The sequence below is a fragment of the Corvus kubaryi genome, unplaced genomic scaffold, assembly GCF_017639235.1.
Source record: "Corvus kubaryi isolate FWS band 111438036 unplaced genomic scaffold, C.kubaryi_AGA036_p1.0 37353, whole genome shotgun sequence".
NCBI classification, from domain to species: domain Eukaryota; kingdom Metazoa; phylum Chordata; class Aves; order Passeriformes; family Corvidae; genus Corvus; species Corvus kubaryi.
Genome location: NW_024581115.1, coordinates 159649 through 176801, shown reverse-complemented (window position 1 = coordinate 176801; position 17153 = coordinate 159649). Strand labels below are relative to the sequence as shown.

Below are 17153 nucleotides of genomic sequence, written 5' to 3'. Positions count from 1 at the left end.
AAATTGATCAGGGAACTGTTCATATCTCCATATACTCAAGCACAGTTCAGTCTTACAGAATCAGTCAGTGTTCTGTGTGCCATGCATAGGTCTGTAGCATGACGCAGAATTCAATTAAAATAATCTGATCTCATTTACACACTATAGTAAACATTATACTGTGGTTTAATGGGGTTCTGTCTACAGAGCATACTCTCTTATCCCTTAGTCTGATATACAGGAATAGTGTTACAGATCAAGAATAGGATGAAAAGGCTATTTTTATAGATGCTGATCTTGAACTTAAAAGGGCTTTTAATTTAAATAATGCACTATCATATCTTACTATTCTACACTATTGTATAGTGTAGTAGAAACAGTTGGAACAGTTATTAGCCCTATTCTGAAAAAGAGTACAACTCTGGTCCTTCAGTGCAGAATTTAGCAGAGGTGGGTAAATAGCATGCTTAAAACACAGGGAAAACTCTGTGATGAATGATACTAGGAAGTGAAAACAGAAAGGACAGGAGGACTGGCTGTTCCAGGAGAGCTTGACTGCCAAGCTTGAAGAGTGAGCACTCTTGCCCAAACATCTGTGTTATCAACTAAACAATTATGTCTTTCGTCTCTGAAATAAGTGACTAGTCCTTCCTACCAGGAAGAAGGAAATTTATCCATTTCTTCCTCAGTCTGCTTCCCATTCAGCTGAAGCAAAGATACAAGAGCAGAGCATAAACTTCTCTTGCAGGGTTTATTCACTCTCTGCTACTTGGAGCTTTTTGCAAATTTCTGGAAGGTTTAACAGCTTTCAACACAAGGTCATAATGGCATCAGAGTTCTCCAGAAAACACAGAATGATTGAAGTGGGCATTTGGGTGGTGAATAAATTTCCACGGATGTTTCTCCTTCAAGGTTGCAGACATGTACCTCAGCCCCACGCTCTGAGGCCTGGTTACTGCGGGGAGGAGGACAAAGTTATCTGGGCATCAATATCCTCATTTCTCTGTTTAAGGTGCCACAAAATCCAGAATGCTGTCCAGACTAAGAGACTAAACCAAAACTGGTCTCCCTTCTCTATCACAAGTGAATTACAGCTTTGACCCTTCAACCAATTCTTTTACAAAGGAGGAAATTCCACTGGTTTCTGTTCTCTCCATTATCTTGCCCTGGGGCAACCTCAAGTGGCCCTCAATGAATTCGGTCTCTTTAACATGGATATTTCACAGCAGGCTGCTTTCTGCTTAGAGCCACAGCTCCAGCTGGGAGCCCTGCTCCACACAGACCTTGTGTAGGTGGCAATGGGAAGGAGGACTGCAAGAACAGCAGCACAAGAGCCACAGCATCAGCCAGGTTTAGGAGCACTACTGGCAGGAGACTGTCACACACACAACCCTGGCATTCCCAGGTGCCAATACCAGGCAGTGTCAGGGAGTGTCCAGTGTCAGGGAGCAGCAACAGACCCAGAGTTGCTCCCAAACATAAACCATAGAGGCTGAACAGTTTATTACCTCTGTGAGGATCAAGTGTTGAGACTTCAACTTCAGTGTAATCCACCTCAGCACTCTCAAGGTCAGGTCCTGCCCCAAAAATATCAAGAAGATGTTTCTTTGTAGGACTGCACACTTCGTTTGAGCTGTGGGTCTGATCCTGCTGCCATTGAAATTAATGGACAAATCCCAATTGACTTTGACAGGTGCAGGAGGAGGCCCTGCTGATGGCAGATGGGAGTTACTCTGCTAAGTTGTAAGGCCAACCCATTCCTGAGGGTAACCCCACTCCAAAGGGCAGTAGACCAACTAAAGGCAGATTTCTGAAACTGTGGGACATGCAAATTGTGCCTAAAACTGTTACTTGCAATGTAACACCTTCAAAAATGGCACAACACAAAATGGAGTAGGGAATTACCCTTAGCTCTGATTCTCCCAGGTTCCTTGCTCTTCCCTTTCTTTCCCTGCCATTACTTTCTCCTTGTTTTCTGTGGCTGCTATGGCAGGACACTTCTCATTCTCATTTCTGCTTTGCCAATTAGCCAATTTCAGCACTTTTCTCCTAAGCTGCCTCCAACCCCCCCTCCCTCCCCCCCAAAAAATTGAAATGGAACCGATCTTCCTCCTCAAAATGCTTCTTTGCTACAATATCCACAGAAAACCTGGCAATGATCAGACATCTGACTTACTAAGACCACTGGCTGACAGGTACTGGCTACCTGGGTACAACAGACACAAGAAACAGCTGTTGCATTCTGCTCTATTTTTCTTACGGTGGAGGCGGTTTTCTACCAGATTTCTGTAAGAGTTGGAAGGAACCACAACAGTCATTCAGAATGAAATCCTGCAGAAGTGATTTGGCAGATTACTTTATTCAGATTTCATAGCAGGTTATTTCTGGTTTTAATTCTTAAATATTTCAAGATCCAAAGAAGTGAAGAAAGGACAGAAAAGTAAAAGAAACAGAAATCTGTAGAAAATCTTGGTTTTTAAAAAAATCTGAATATTTGTTATATTGAACTTAATATTTTGAGTATAAGTTGTATTTTTATACCACCCATCATTAGATGGCCTGGGATCCAGCACAACTAATTACACTTCATAATGCAATTGATAAAAGGGTTCTATTGGTGTAATTTTGGACATGGGAAAAAAGGGCTGGCTCTATCAAATCCTCATTACTACCATTTGAAAACATCAAGACTTTCAATTATAAAATAGTTTTTAAATCTTTTGTTTAAGTATGAAATTACCTTTACTCTCATCTGTTGATTTCATGTGATTTTCGTTATCTTCAATGTAACCTGATCCTAAAATATGAAAGCCAAAGTTGAGCTGACAAAATGTTTATTGTAACCAATGAAATAAATGAGTTACACAGCTGCAATTCCTACAGTCATTATCTGTATTTCTATATGACACATTCTACTTTTAGATTCCCATCTAAGACATTCAGGTGGGAAGAACGTGGCTTTTAAAATAATCAGCTAACAAACACCCAAGGGGCAACTTTGTGTATGTCAGGTGCTCTAAACATCATGTCCACCTGTCGTTGTCAAGTGCACCGAGATCCTGCAATGAAAGGTGCCCAGGCAAGTTAACATCTCTATACTGTGGCCACATCATAGGGCCATGTGCCACAGCTCAAATTTCCTCTCTGAAATAATTTTCTTGCAGCTGTGTCAAAAGCAGAAAGTAATTTTCTTTTACCATGATTTCTCCATCTGTGATACTGTCAATTGATTGCCTGGGAGAAGTGTCTGAGCAGACTTATAAACCAATCTGTGTAAGACGTGCTCATAAAAACTGTACAAAGACAAAATGACAGAAGATACCTTGGACAATGTTATTGGTATCCCTCTGTATTCCCAAAATATTGGGCCCCATCCAAACAATAACTATGGAAGTCCAAAACTTTAAATAAATGTTTAATTAAACCAACTTACTAACAGTCTTATAGCAAAACATCCTACCTGAATAATAGTTTCCATCACTGGGCTGTCTCGTTAGTTTTTCACTTGTCAAGTTTGGAGCCAAGGCAGAACTGAAAAACAAACCAATAAAATTTGATGTAATTACCCAAAACCAGTCAATAAAACCAACAATATGATTCTGTGCAAAGATCAGTCACTGTCTATGCTGACTACCACATATTCTTAACCACTGAAACTAATGAAAATTTTGCCTTTGCTTTAGGAGAAGCACAAGGAAACTTTAAGGTCAAAAATATTCCCTATTGCATTATTCTTCTTTAAAAACTCTGTATTTTCAATTTTATTCCGTATCTAAATGCACTCAAATACGGACCTGACGTTCTTGTATTTCACTTAGCTCGCCTTTTTTTCTATTTTTAGCGTATTTCCTCATCCTGTTATTGTGTTAGCAGGTGGTACATGAAGCAGAACCATGCATTTATTGTCTGCAGGTGTGTGCTGTAACAAACTATATTCATATGAAGCAAGGCTTACAGCCCTTTATACACAGAAACATTTCACCACTATCATAAAGCAGGTGTTGTGGTTTAACCACAGATGGCAGCTAAATATCACACAGCCGCTCACTCACCCACCCTGCCCCGTCACGGAGGGATGGGGAGGAGGATTGGAAAAAGATAAACCCCACGGATTCAGGTAAGAATGGTTTAATAATTCAAATACAGTTAATAATAATAATAGCAATGAAAAGGAGAGCGAGAGGAATAAACCCCAAGAAAAATGAGGGGTGCCCAGCCAGGCCCTGAGCAGCGATCGGCACCTCCCAGGCTCAGCGCGGTTCTGCCACCAGGGCTGTGCTGTGATCGCGACCAGCACCTGCTGTTCTTCAGCGACCCCACAACAGAAAGGTCTTCCAAGAAGTGGAACCAGGCAGCTGCTTCATGTCCTCCATGTCCAAGGCTGCTATACTGAAAGCCCACCAGGATTCTTCTGGGTCCTTGAAATACCCACTCCTGAGATAGTCTATGCCCACAGAGCCTCTGGGCCAGTCCCAGTGGGGGCTTCTGCCACACATTCCCAGTCAGGCTGATTTCAGCCTCCAGCAGTCAGCTGTCGGAATCCCCCTCCAGAAACACAAGTGGGTTCTAGCCTTTCACAGCCTGATTACATCAGGGTACACCGTGCACCTGTATCTGCTACAGCCTTATACTCCTGGGGTGGCTGATGTTTTAGGCCATGTGATCCACACAGTCCAGTAAACAAGGTTGTCCCTCTCTTCCACATGGCTGGAGGCAGAGCCCCTCTAGTCTTGGTCACAGGTTTATCTACTCGCTTCTTGTGAAAATGGAGTAGAATTCCTTCCCATAGGATCAGAAGTAAGATCAGCCCTTCCACTCTGTCTGAGGAACTGCCCACTGCAGACTGCAGCAGCAACTTTCCTGGAAGAACCCCCTTTTGTGATTATTTTTCCTTGCAATTCGTGTAGGGTTGAGGTAGAATTTCCATCCCCCTTCCTCATGTTGTCTCTGTAGACCTGCAGAAAAACCTGGGGTCTCCCCTGGTGTGTACCATCAGTATCCTCCCTTGACCAAATGACACTTACTGTTATCAGGTGAGATTCCAGACCGCGCATGTGGGGAGTAGAATCTATATCGTCTCTTGAGTTGCTCAACCAATTTCTCCACATGAGGGACAAGGAAGGGAGATTTTTCTGTGTACTGCTAGAGTTGGGGAGCCCCTGCCTCTACCATTGGTGCCTCTTCGTTTCTCCAGACAACACTGCCAGTGAGTTGGTGTATGATTATGGTGCACTCTGGTGTACAAGTTTCTATACACATGGTTTGTGCACATTAGACTTCATCTGGATCTGGGAGTGACTGTATGTTGTTTGGGTCATAATAAATTATCTATCTCTAAGCATGGCTAATTCCCTCCTGTACTGGATACCTCTCTCCATTATAGTCCACTTGCCTGGGTGAAACAGAACATCTTCCTTGAAGAAATACCTTTCCTTGACAAGAGTTGCCTCCATAGGCTGAGTAATTCGTGTTACTCTTCCAATCACCTTGTCAATTCACCCTTCCCTAGAAAATGATCACAGCTGCTTGGCTTTCCTACCCTCTAATTCCACACCACCAGCCCCATTATCCCAGCATCAGAGCAGCCAGGTGTAACACGCTCACCTGGATGATGGCTAAAATCCTTTTGCATATCCCACAGCTCACTCAGGGATACGGATCAAGTGGTTACTTCTTTTTCTGCCTCTTCCTCCTGTTCTTGTCATGACACTGCTTTATCCTTCTTCACTAAACGAGCCATCTTTCCTGTCTATTTCTCTTCCCTTTTTAGAGGCAACTGCTACAGACAGGGGTTGGTCCTTTGGTTCAGCTGCATCGCCCACCCCTGGGGCGAGTAACCACAGTGCCTGTCACTGTAGTTTGAGTGCCCACTGTGCCTGTTGTGGGGGTTGAAGTAGCTGCAAATAATTTCTGAGCCCTAAAGAAGAGCTGAACCACATTCAATCACTTGCTGGTTCCTACCAATAGGACCATGCTGGTTCCAACATCCCAAGTGTATTCAAAATTTTCCTAATTCTCAAATGCTCTGATAGCTTGGAGAAGTAAGGGAGGCTGTGGGAAGATACCTCTCTTCCATAGACTGGTTGTCTGAGGAATCGAGTAAAAGATGTAATTGTGAATAATTCCCAACAGGTGTCTCCCCATGCACAGGTGATGGCAGCGCTGAGACCCGACCAGGTGAGTTATAACAAAACAATAACCTTAGCCCTGCCCCGAAGGCAACAAACACAACAGGGTGCAGTAGTGCAAGCAAGGTGTTGGACAACACAGCTCTGAGAGCAAACAAATCAACACTGGGACCGGTGGGTATTAAACCATAAGGAATGCTTGTAACAAATTTGTTTCAACATGCACTGGTCAGATCTGTTGTTAACTTCAAGTCCTACATTGGGTGCCAAAAAGGGCTGTTGTGGTTTAACCCCAGCTGGTAATTAATCACCCTCCCTCACCCACCCCACTCCCAGTGGGACTAGGAGAAGGATTGGAAAAAGGTAAAACCCAGGTAAGAACAGTTGAGATTAGAACAGTTTAATGATTGAAATAAAGTAAAATATAATAATAATAATATTAATAGTAATAATAATAGTAATAATAATAATAGTAGAAGGAGAGAAAGAGAGAGGAATAAAACTCAAGAAAAACAAGTGATACTCAATACAATTGCTCAGCACCTGCTGACCGATGCCCAGCCCAGCCCTGAGCACTGACCAATTCCTCCCAGACAATTCCCCCCCCCCTCCCCCAGTTTCTATACTGGGCATAACTTTCTACAGTGTGGAAGATCCCTTTGGTCAGTTTGGGTCAACTGTCCTGGCCATGATCCTGCCCGGCTTCTTGTGCCCCTGCTCACTGGCAGAGCATGGGAAACTGAAAAGTCCTTGACTTAGTGTAAGCACTACTTAACAACTAAAACAGCAGTGTTATCAACATTATTCTCACACTAAATGCAAAACACAGCACTGTACCAGCTACTAAGAAGAAAATTAACTCTATCCCAGCCGAAACCCAGACAGGAAGGCATCTTACCCAGACATCTCCATGGATGGTCCTTTAGCTTGACAGAGAAAAACAAAAACATCTATTAATAGGTTGCACACATAAAGAATTTTAAAGTAAAAATGAAAACAAAAATACAGTCATTGTTTACTCATGTCAGAATAATTTCTCCTGCCTATCACAAAATGAACTACCTCACATCTTATATCCTGTTCATCTCCCAGGTCCCTTAAATCTCTCTTTCACAGAGAACCCTAGATCCCAAAACTCAGATTTTAACCTTGCCAATTTAAGCAATCTGGGACATCCAAATGCTCCAAATTCTCCCAAATAATTTGCCATGTACTGCATATCACAGGACAAATCAGATTTACTTATTTTCTGAAAGAACAAGATCAGAAAAAATACCTTAATGATAAAAGACAAATCCCTAAGAAATTTTATTACAGAGTGGAAGAAAAAAACCTAATCCCACAAGACAGTAATCTAAATTTGCTTCATGAGGACTAGAGAAGTAGCTCAATTATACCTCAGTTGGGACCCCAAATCAAATTGTTATAGCTCTATAAGGGATCAGAAACCTCCTCAAGCCCTGTTTGCATCTACATTGCCTGGGGCTGAATTTAGGACTGCATGGGAACAGTGTAATTCTGGCCTGTATTTGATAGCCTTTTTGTTTCCCTAGTGCCTGCCCAGCACTGTGTTCTGCCCAATATGCTTGGAAAGCTTCAGCACATTTGCAGCTTAATTTGGGTCAGGTGGCATTTTTAAGTAGATTCTTTTAATTGTGTTTAGTTATCTCTGAAGCCTCACCCCCATAAGCCTTTGCTGCTGAGACAAATGCAAGTTTAACTGTAATACATTTCTCCCCAAACAAAGAGAAGGGAACCATTCATTACCCTTTTTCTTCTTACGCAAAAACCACCATAAAGCAATGGCTCCTGCTCCTGCGATGGCTGTTAGGACAAATGCAGCAATGACTCCTTTCTGCCAAGCTGCTAAGATGACTGCAAATAAGAAAAACATGTTTAAGAGAGTAGTTACAGTGATAGGTCAACACTACCAAATCCTGCAGTTCCTGACCTTTCATTTTACTACACATCAACCCTCTTACACACTGGGGAAGAACCTGGAGGAGACCTGTGTTCTAAGTTCTCTAGTAAGCCTCTCCTTTGTGACCAAAAGCTCAGTACATCAACAGCTTGGTTTTAGTTTGCACCTGGCTCCTTTGGCTTTTGGGCATCCCTTAAATTTTTCTATGTAAGCTGGACAATCTTCGTTTATAAAAACATCTCTCTGTTTAACTTCTGACAGTGGTGGAAGAAAAACAAGTAAGGGAGTCATACTTAGGAACATGTCAGATCAGATGCCCTTACCTATCATGGTGACATAGTAGGCAGCTTATCAATAATGAGCTCACCATGGATGGTTATTGGACGGCTCCTCACGCCCATGCTGGCTCGGTTCGAAGCCATGCAATAATAGGTCCCTGTGTCCTTCCTCTTCATTGTTTTCTTGTGCCATATGGTTCTGTCTGAATACTCCCTTACTTCATGTAGAAGAACCTCATGATCAGTTTTTTTAAAAAACTTGAAGTCTATTGGCCAAGATCCTTCTTTCACAGAGCAAAGAAAAGCAGTATCACTGCCAACTTCTACTTCTCCATACGGAACACTGCCCAAACTGGCATTCCTGATTGGTACTACAGAGGAAGGCGTAAAGAAAACAAGTATTAGCACTATTAGAAACAACTTTGATGACAAAACGTTGTATTGTAGAAATGCTTGCTTTAATGCTTAGTTAAACAGAGACTGAATGCACAGTATTAACCTTTCTGAACAGTCTCTGCCAGACAGTGTCCTCTAGTAAATATTTGTATACACCCAGAAATAGAGAGGGCACGATAAAGAAACAAAGCAGACACAGGAAGAAATTATATCCATTCCACAGAGGTCAGTCAGTCTCTTTCCTTAAAATCCTTTTGATACCCCTCTGGCCCCAGTCTACAAATTATTTAATTCCCAGAAATAATACACTCAGCAGTTCCATTGTGTAAATAATTATGGTGCAGTTTATGTAGTTCTGCTTTCATAGTTATGTAGAGTTATGCTGTTCTTTGCTAACTGTATGGCAACTGTATTCTTGTAACTTTTAATATACAATAGAGGGTGTCTCAGGAGACAATGGAACGAGTTCTCCAAAGGCATAAGAAAATCCCAAATTTCAATGGTTACAGAGTCTAGCAAACACAAGGAGAGAAGTTAGTTAGCATTTGAGCAAGTTGTAAGAATATGCATAGCCAAACCATGGTTTTTAAGTCTACTAGTTTAAAAATGAAGCATTTTAGCATACACAGAACTAGCCTAGGAACAGATGAGCTTCAGCCTTTGTAATTAAAGGGGGAGAAAATGGACACACATAGTGTGATGCAAGACATGTAGAATGTCAGCAGCTTTGCAAAATGTTTGGGATATGAAGCATGTTTTGCTAAAATTCATAAAGAAAATTTCTCTGGAAATATTGTGTTTGGGGAAGGCCTATGGATAACACGAGGCAGATGTAAAGAAGGAATCATAAGGCAACACTGGCACAGAAGCAGAGGAAGGAAACCAGATTTGATATGAAAAGATGCTGGTCATGAAAGATGTATTAGGAAGCAGATTTAGATAGAAGACATGAGTTACTATGACTGAGCCCCTGACAGAGAGAATTGCTCTGGAATACGTAAGTTGTTCTTTAGATCTGGTAGAGACAGAAAGGACAGAATACAGAGGATTCAAAGTTACCACCTCACCAGTGGTGGACTGTGGAAGACTGGGTCACCTGGCTCCAAAACACGACCTTCTCTTCAGAACTTCTAAACAGTGTCACAATATATCCCAAACCACAGCTCTAACAGCTGGGATTCACCAGTTCCAGCAAAGAAATACCCACTTGTTAATGGACTAAGATTATGCTTTGTGTTTGTTTATTTGTGCCTTGTTATTTCAAAAGACCTTCCTGGATTCAAAAGATCTTCCTGGATAAAACTCTGAAGAGTTTTATCTTCCAGCTTCTCTCTAGTGTTAGTAAACAGTGGAACTGATGAATTTAAGGGGAGTCCTAAGGTGCTGTAGTCTGGGTGAGTGCAAATACTGTATTAAAAGCCCTGTTTGGGAGCTCAGCAAGTGGAGAGTGTGCAATAATCCAACAGACTCAGAAGAAATGCAGCAATTCTGGATGTATCTGTTCTAGTCATACACAACTCAGTGTCAAAAACCAGAAGGAAAACAGCCTATTAACCACAAGTTTATCTTACTAAGATCAACACAATTTGAGTTCAAACAAGGATGCAAAACTGAAAACTCCTTGGTAGAGAGAAATCACTTCTTCTTTATCAAAGATCAAGAATAGACTTCTGCTCTGGTCCTGGACTATTGTGCTGTGATAGACAACTATTTTAAGTCAAGTGAGCAAAAACTTGTAAACATTTCACATCCATTTTGCTTAGTCCACCATTTACTGCTACTGTTTCAAAACTCTAAATATGACATTAGACAAGAAGAAGAATTAAACAGACTTACCTATCACTGTGACATTTAGAATATTGCTAGTTTTCACACCACTGGAGTGATTGTTTCTAGCATCACATTTGTATCCTCCATTGTCATTTAGTCCAATATCTTCATCCAAGAATATAGCATATGTGTCATTAGTTACATTTTTCCTAACTTCATCCCCTTTGTAGAATGTGAATGTTATCGGTGGTGTTCCCATCACTGAATGACAGATTAATTGTAGAGGCTTCCCTAATATCACCTCCGGTGAACCACTGACAACGGAAAGAGTCGGCTTGGAGACTGGAGCTAAAAGGTGAATAAAAAAAAATTGTTGCAAATTACACTGCATAAGGCCAAAATACACAATATTATTTTGTAGAAAACTTATACAATATTTAGCTGGTTTGCACACAGTCTATATTGGGATGTTCTTCCTCATTGATAGAATAGAAACAGGGAGACTTGAACAAATCAATAGAATAGATAATAGAATATATGTAACTTTGAATAAAGTAGCATACAGGGAGAACATGAAGCAAAACAAGAAAAGGATCAGTGACACAACTGTGGATCATCCAAACTCCAAAACTAGTTCTGACCCAAGGAGCAGGTCCGTTCCATGTATGACCTGAGAGGGATTGCACAGCTCCTCCTCAGGGCCCTGTTTCAGCAGCACAGTGAGTCACAACCCAGTTCATCCCTTTGACAGACTGGAGAACCACTGTGCCTGTTCCATGAGAGGGAAGGGAACTGGAGTATCCATAGTTAGTGTGCTGGTGAGGGGGCTATGTTGATAGCAATGAACCCTTGCCTTTTCTAGAGTAGAGCCAACCAGATGACCTCTGGCTCTCCTGGCTTTCTTCCTGAAGGGTCGGGGGAGGGGTTCAAGGCAGACACAGACAGAGCTTCAGATCAAAGTGAAAGTTTTTTGGAACATTCCTGGCTCCTGCAAATGGGAATGAATGGGAGTTTATCTGGTCCCTAGCAGAACCAAGGGACCAGCAGGAAGCCATGCCAACTCCCTTCTCCAAGGGCCAGCCCTGGAAAGTCTGACTTGATTAGATCACAATAGGCCAAATCCTCTGCAGCTAAAGCACATCTCACAGAAATGCATGTTGTAAGAACTAATAGACACCCTGCTAGTCCATGGACTACAGACTGATCCTGTAAACAGATACGCTTATTTATATGCTTCTGGTTTAGATCCTCCCCCACCCTGGTGGGTTCTAAGCCTCTGTATCAACTCACCATAAACATTTATCCTTAGAGGTTTGCTCTCCTTGACTATTCCTTTTACTTCAGCTTTACAGGTGTAAGATCCAGTATCATTCACATTAACTTTCATTGCTAAGACTCTAGAATTTTTCAACAGGATGTCTTCATGGGAACCTTTCCGTACTATAGAGAAGTTGGCTCTCCGAAAACCATTAATGCTGCAACTCAAAATTAAATCTTTACTTTCATCCAGCTTAGTCATAGAAGCAGACAATGTTGGCTTGGGAAATAACTCTGCAAGATCAAAAGAGAACTGATTCATTCAAAGTGAGCCTGGAAGAATATGACTACTTATCTCAAAGTATACAGAATGAAGGACATACTGATAGTTTATAATTTGGGAACAAAACAATCATGTTATTTTAATATTATTGTATTTTCAGGGAAAACGGAAACTTAGCAATTGAAACCACTTTTCACAGGTTGTTTGAGGATATTATTTTAGTTGGGAAGTATAGGTGGGCAAAAATCAGAAACTAAAACCTACCTAGCCTTTAACTTACAGAAAATTTACATTTGGATCTGGAGGTCACACTTGGATCTTGAGTTCTGCCAAATTTAAATTTAAATATTAATACTTCAAGTAACATCTAAGATGAACAGAAGTTTTACCTGACACAAAGACATTCAGTTTTGTGGTTTTAGACACCGCTCCTTGCTCCACCTTACACAGGTATTCACCACTGTCCTCTTGAGTAGCTACTGTAGAGTATTTCAAAAATTTCTTATCTCGTATACTGTTCAGTATTGTTCTGTTTTTCTGGAGGATGATTTCAATGTCACGCATTTGAGCTACCACAGTTGAGCATTCAAATTCTATTTGGTCTCCTTCTGTAACATTACTGGAGGGCCCAGTGATCAGAGTGGGCTTTATAAATGGTTCTGCAAGAGAACACATATAAACATAGAGATAGATAGATACACATATAAATATATGACCCTATTTTTATCTATAGCAAGCAAAGAAATGGAAAAACAAAAGTCAAGTAACTTACCCTTGACTGTAACAAGTGTTTTGTTGCTATGCTGTGAGCTTTCCCATCCAGATCTTACTTGTCTCTTGCCAAAGCAATCAAATTGTAAAATATTATCTCCCTCTTCAACGTAATATTCCACTTCAGAAAAATTTTGGTTTTGTTCAGGTACACGTTTTTCTTTAGGTGCTGAATTTGTCTTTATCTTCCGGAAAAAGAACTCTAAAGGAGGTACTTCTTCTGGCAGCTCACAACGTAATTTCACAACTTCACCCTCTAAAACTTCTTTTTTGTCAGCAGTCAGGATTGGCTTGGTCATTCCTTATAACAGACAACAAGAAAAGAAATAGAACATTGCACAATCCTGAAATAAACACTATATCTGATGACTGTGGGAATGATTTATATTAATTAACAGATGCAAATAGTTTGCAAGAACCAAAAAATGACCCAGTAACTACATAATGCTGACAAAGTCTTTCCAACTTGCTTTTCCAAGGGGAAAATTGTCACCTGCAGTCAAGAACATGTCTAGAAAGGGTATGGATGGAGGTGGCCCCTGTTCTCGTAAGAGATGAAAGAACAAGACTGATACAACATTGTCTACAAAAGCAACCCATGGCTGATGCTGGCTTTGACAATGGCTTTCACACCCTGAGCATCTCTATACGTTATTTCCAGCATTTCCAGGAATCTACCCACCCCTCATCATGGTTACTGGGGTGGGCACAACTTTCACAAATACTTTCTCTAGTCTAGGGAACAGAGGGGGTGTCCCACAGTCAGGACAGTGGGGGTGGTGGCACAGACTGTGTTCCTGACCATGACTGATCTGTCCTGGAGCCTTGGGGTCCTGAGTTCACTTCTGTGCCTTAACATGGGGGTTAGTACCAAACTCTCATCAAGTACTGTGATGTCAACGGATAAAACACACTTTGCAAGATACCCTGTTTAGCACTGACTATTATTCCTACCCTGTAAGGCTGTTCTCTCTTTGTATCTTATCTGCCATGTCTGACAGAACACTCACCTGCTACCCAAACATAGATGGAGTTACTGAAACTCAACTTTCCATCTGCTTTCACAGTACATTCATAGTCTCCTGTATCTGAAGATTTGGCCACAGGTATTTCATACCGTGCATCTTCTTTGTCTGATACAGTCATAAACACAAGCTTTCCATCCTTAAAAATTGTAAAATTATGCTTCAGCTGGAAATCAGTATTTTTGCTAATATCAGCATGGCAGATGATTGACATCGGAGCTCCATTCTTCACTTTGACAGATGGCTGAACCCTGATTTCAACTCTGTTGAAAGTAAAAACTTGAGACAAAATAAAATAAAAAGTTATATTTATTTTAAATTAGTCCAACATAACACGGTTATCTCAAGCGTCTACATTTAAATTACAATCATTAATTTAAAAATTCACATTTCATTTGATAGGAATATTGTAATTTAAATTGATAAGCACTTCTGGAAATAAAGTTCATAGTAGTATTTATATATACATATGTATATGTGTATAGAAATGTATGTGCATAGAAATACATTCTGTGTTTATAACCACAGCAAAGATAAATACTTTGTAGCTTAAATATTATAACTGTTAGAATCCTGGTATAATTAATACTTATGTTCTGACATCTAAAGGAACAAGTATAGAGAAAGATGTATTAGTTCATTCACTTTCTCTTCCTTTAGAACTTACACTTTTGGGTTATGCTCATTCTGGTCAGGATTTGTATTAGAAATTGCTATGCAAATAGAAAAGCTTTCCTGCATCTAAAGAAGTCCCTTGTCCTGTGCGCTTACCAGCTATTTATAATGTGTCCTTGCTAGAGAGAGTTTGGGGCATAAAATCAGTGAAAACGCTGTGAATTTCTCTGCATGTGAATAGACCACATGACAACAAGAAGCACACATTTCTCCTGGGTGATGGAAAAAAGCAAGCATTCAGAATGTACGTGCTGGTAGCCAGCAGGATGATAACATAAAAAGTAAACATGTTCCTTTCAGAACACAATTTCTGAACTCTGCTCAGACACAATCAATTCTTTTGCAAGACCAGGAGACAGTGCCCTTAATTTATATTCTATAATTTTATCCTTTATCCTTCCCTGTGGGCATGAGAGGGATTTTTACATACCAAAACAAAATGCTAATTTTGTCTCCCACCTCTTTTATGGCTCAGTAAAGCAAATTACTCTAGGAAAGATTTCATCAAAACTTTTATTAAGGTATGAGCAGCACATCTCTGATTTAAACACTATACCAAGAAACACCACCAAGTAAAACTCTTTTTTTTTTCATATAGCCAAATTTCATACTGAGCTATTGTACAGCAAATCCAAATACACTCTGTTATAGATGCATACCAACAACCGAGGAATTAGTTACATTAGTTACATTAAATTTGTACGTAAAAAAGCCCCAACAAAACAACAACAATCTACCATTCCCTACCTTTCCCCTGAGCGTAAAGTTCTGAACCTGGAAAAAAAAATGAGAAGAAATGTTATTTTCAAAGCTTACAGATTGAGAGACAGTAATCCAAAACTGTAAAAAGCCTCAACAAACTCTAGACAAACCAGAAACACATGTACCCACCCAGAGATTTAGTTATCAAACTTACACTGCAAGAAAATCACCAGAAGAGCAAGATACATCTCGTTCCTGAAGAGCAGACACTTAATTCCAAAATAAAACAATATTCATTATCAGAGGTGATGCCTCCAGGTACCAAAACCACGTTATGCTTTTTTTCCTTGTTGTTTTATGGAAACCAATAAAAATTTGCCATTAAAATTTGTACGTTTTCCCAGATCTTCAGCAGAAACTGGCTGGATCAAGTAATCGTTCCCATTACTGGAAACTGGAAATGGCAAACAATGAGAATGTATCTGCTGCTCCCAGGCAGATTACTGGTCAGGAAGTGACTGGACTTTTCCTGAGGGCGCCACCAAATGCATTTGCTTTGTTTAATTTCTTAAGGTGTATTAAAAAAACAAAAAGTTCCAATGACATTATCCTGCAGTTCCTGTCAATATGGGTATTTTTAAGTCACAGTTAACCATTTAGGAACACAACTTACCTTTGCTACTTGACCTCAGCAGATACTTGAGCAAATACTTCCCCTCATGCAAACAGTGAACTCTTTCAGAGAAAAGATGTACATAATTACTTATTTTCCCCCTTTATTTCTAGGTCTCCCATTTTGCTGTAGCAAAGAACTGTAGCTTTACTGTAGGTTGCACAATAAATTCAAATTATCTCAGAAACCAGAGCTACTGTTGTGTGAGACTAGAATATTGACGGGTGGATCTCTCATACTACCATCATATACAGGGATCTGCACCAGATTTTATTTTATGCAGTTGGGACAGTGCAAAGGACACACAGTCACAAACCTTAAACTCCTCAGGAAAAGAATCTGATGGAGTTTCAATTCTCAGCAGAAATCTGCAGCAGCACTGGCACAATCTGAAATAGAAAACACTTCTCAGTTGTCCAGGATATTCCTCTCAGTATATCAGCCCACTTTTAAGTCAGACTTAAGCCATTCCCTCCGGCCCTAACACTGACAGAAGCCTACAGGCCTGCCAAAATGAGTTCAAATCAAGCCCTTCAGAAAGTGTTTCTCAAGTTGTGTGACCCAGAACTCCCCAAGTCATGATTTAGTTACTCTTGTAAACTGAGTGCTCAGCTCTTAATCTCTTGGCTCTTTCCCCTGTGGACAGAGTCAATCCTTCCCTTTAATTCCAGCAACATTTTCCAGGCTTGTTAAAACACTGCATAAAACAATACAAAATACTTTTCACAGAACTCCATAAATGAGACAGTTCTCATAAGCTTCACTGTTCATATGAAATCCCTTTCTTTCCTCCTGGGGTGAATGAAAGCTGTAATTTTTTCCCAAAACCAGTATTTTAAAGCTGTAAGTCTACTTCAATGATTGCATTACCCATATAAGCGTGGAATTTTGCAAAAGGAAACAGAAGGGAAACACTCATCATTTAACAATGTATCAGCTGCACGAACAAGGCCTCTCTGGCTCTTTTACAGAATGGCACAATAGTCACAGCAATTAAGACTAAGCTGTTAACTAGCAATAGTGTTTGTCCTGCTCAGCCCAGGCTGTTTGAAACACACCACCAACAAAAGACTGGCGGCTTGGCCAGCTGCCAACAATGGTCCCCAGAGAAAGGTAAAGGAAAAGAGTAGGAGGACACGTGGCAGGTGGAGAACAAAGGTAGATCAACTTTTGCTATTGGTAACAAAAAAATAGGAAGGAAGGAGATTTTCCCCTTCCCCCTTTCCCCATAAAAGAATTCAGCAGGACATAAAAAGCTCAGCAAAGCTTTTGTGATCAAAGCTGATGTGGATCAG

General features: G+C 40.5%; 1 protein-coding gene across 27 annotated transcripts in view; it reads right to left on the bottom strand.

Moving 5' to 3' along the window:
• Nucleotides 1-15739, bottom strand: part of PECAM1 (platelet and endothelial cell adhesion molecule 1) — a 31787-nt gene extending 16048 nt beyond the window's left edge. For 17 of the 27 annotated variants that reach the window (XR_006016699.1, XR_006016702.1, XR_006016700.1 and 14 more), the window contains exons 1-13: nucleotides 15400-15739; nucleotides 15231-15257; nucleotides 13794-14087; nucleotides 12785-13084; nucleotides 12402-12671; nucleotides 11763-12023; nucleotides 10539-10820; nucleotides 8396-8677; nucleotides 7875-7982; nucleotides 7006-7033; nucleotides 3440-3510; nucleotides 2720-2776; nucleotides 1488-1556 (exon numbers count right to left, since the gene is read on the bottom strand). Coding sequence is in view for 22 of the 27 variants with exons in the window: in XM_042032277.1 (XP_041888211.1) it covers nucleotides 1488-1556; nucleotides 2720-2776; nucleotides 3440-3510; nucleotides 7006-7033; nucleotides 7875-7982; nucleotides 8396-8677; nucleotides 10539-10820; nucleotides 11763-12023; nucleotides 12402-12671; nucleotides 12785-13084; nucleotides 13794-14087; nucleotides 15231-15257; nucleotides 15400-15433 (2083 nt within the window). In the remaining 5 variants the exon portion in view is untranslated. Of the gene's footprint in view, nucleotides 1-1487; nucleotides 1557-2719; nucleotides 3273-3439; nucleotides 3511-7005; nucleotides 7034-7874; nucleotides 7983-8395; nucleotides 8678-10538; nucleotides 10821-11762; nucleotides 12024-12401; nucleotides 12672-12784; nucleotides 13085-13793; nucleotides 14088-15230; nucleotides 15258-15399 lie in introns of those variants that run through there. The other 10 variants (XR_006016701.1, XR_006016703.1, XM_042032279.1 and 7 more) reach the window with 2 other exon arrangements.
• Nucleotides 15740-17153: the final 1414 nt, after the last annotated feature.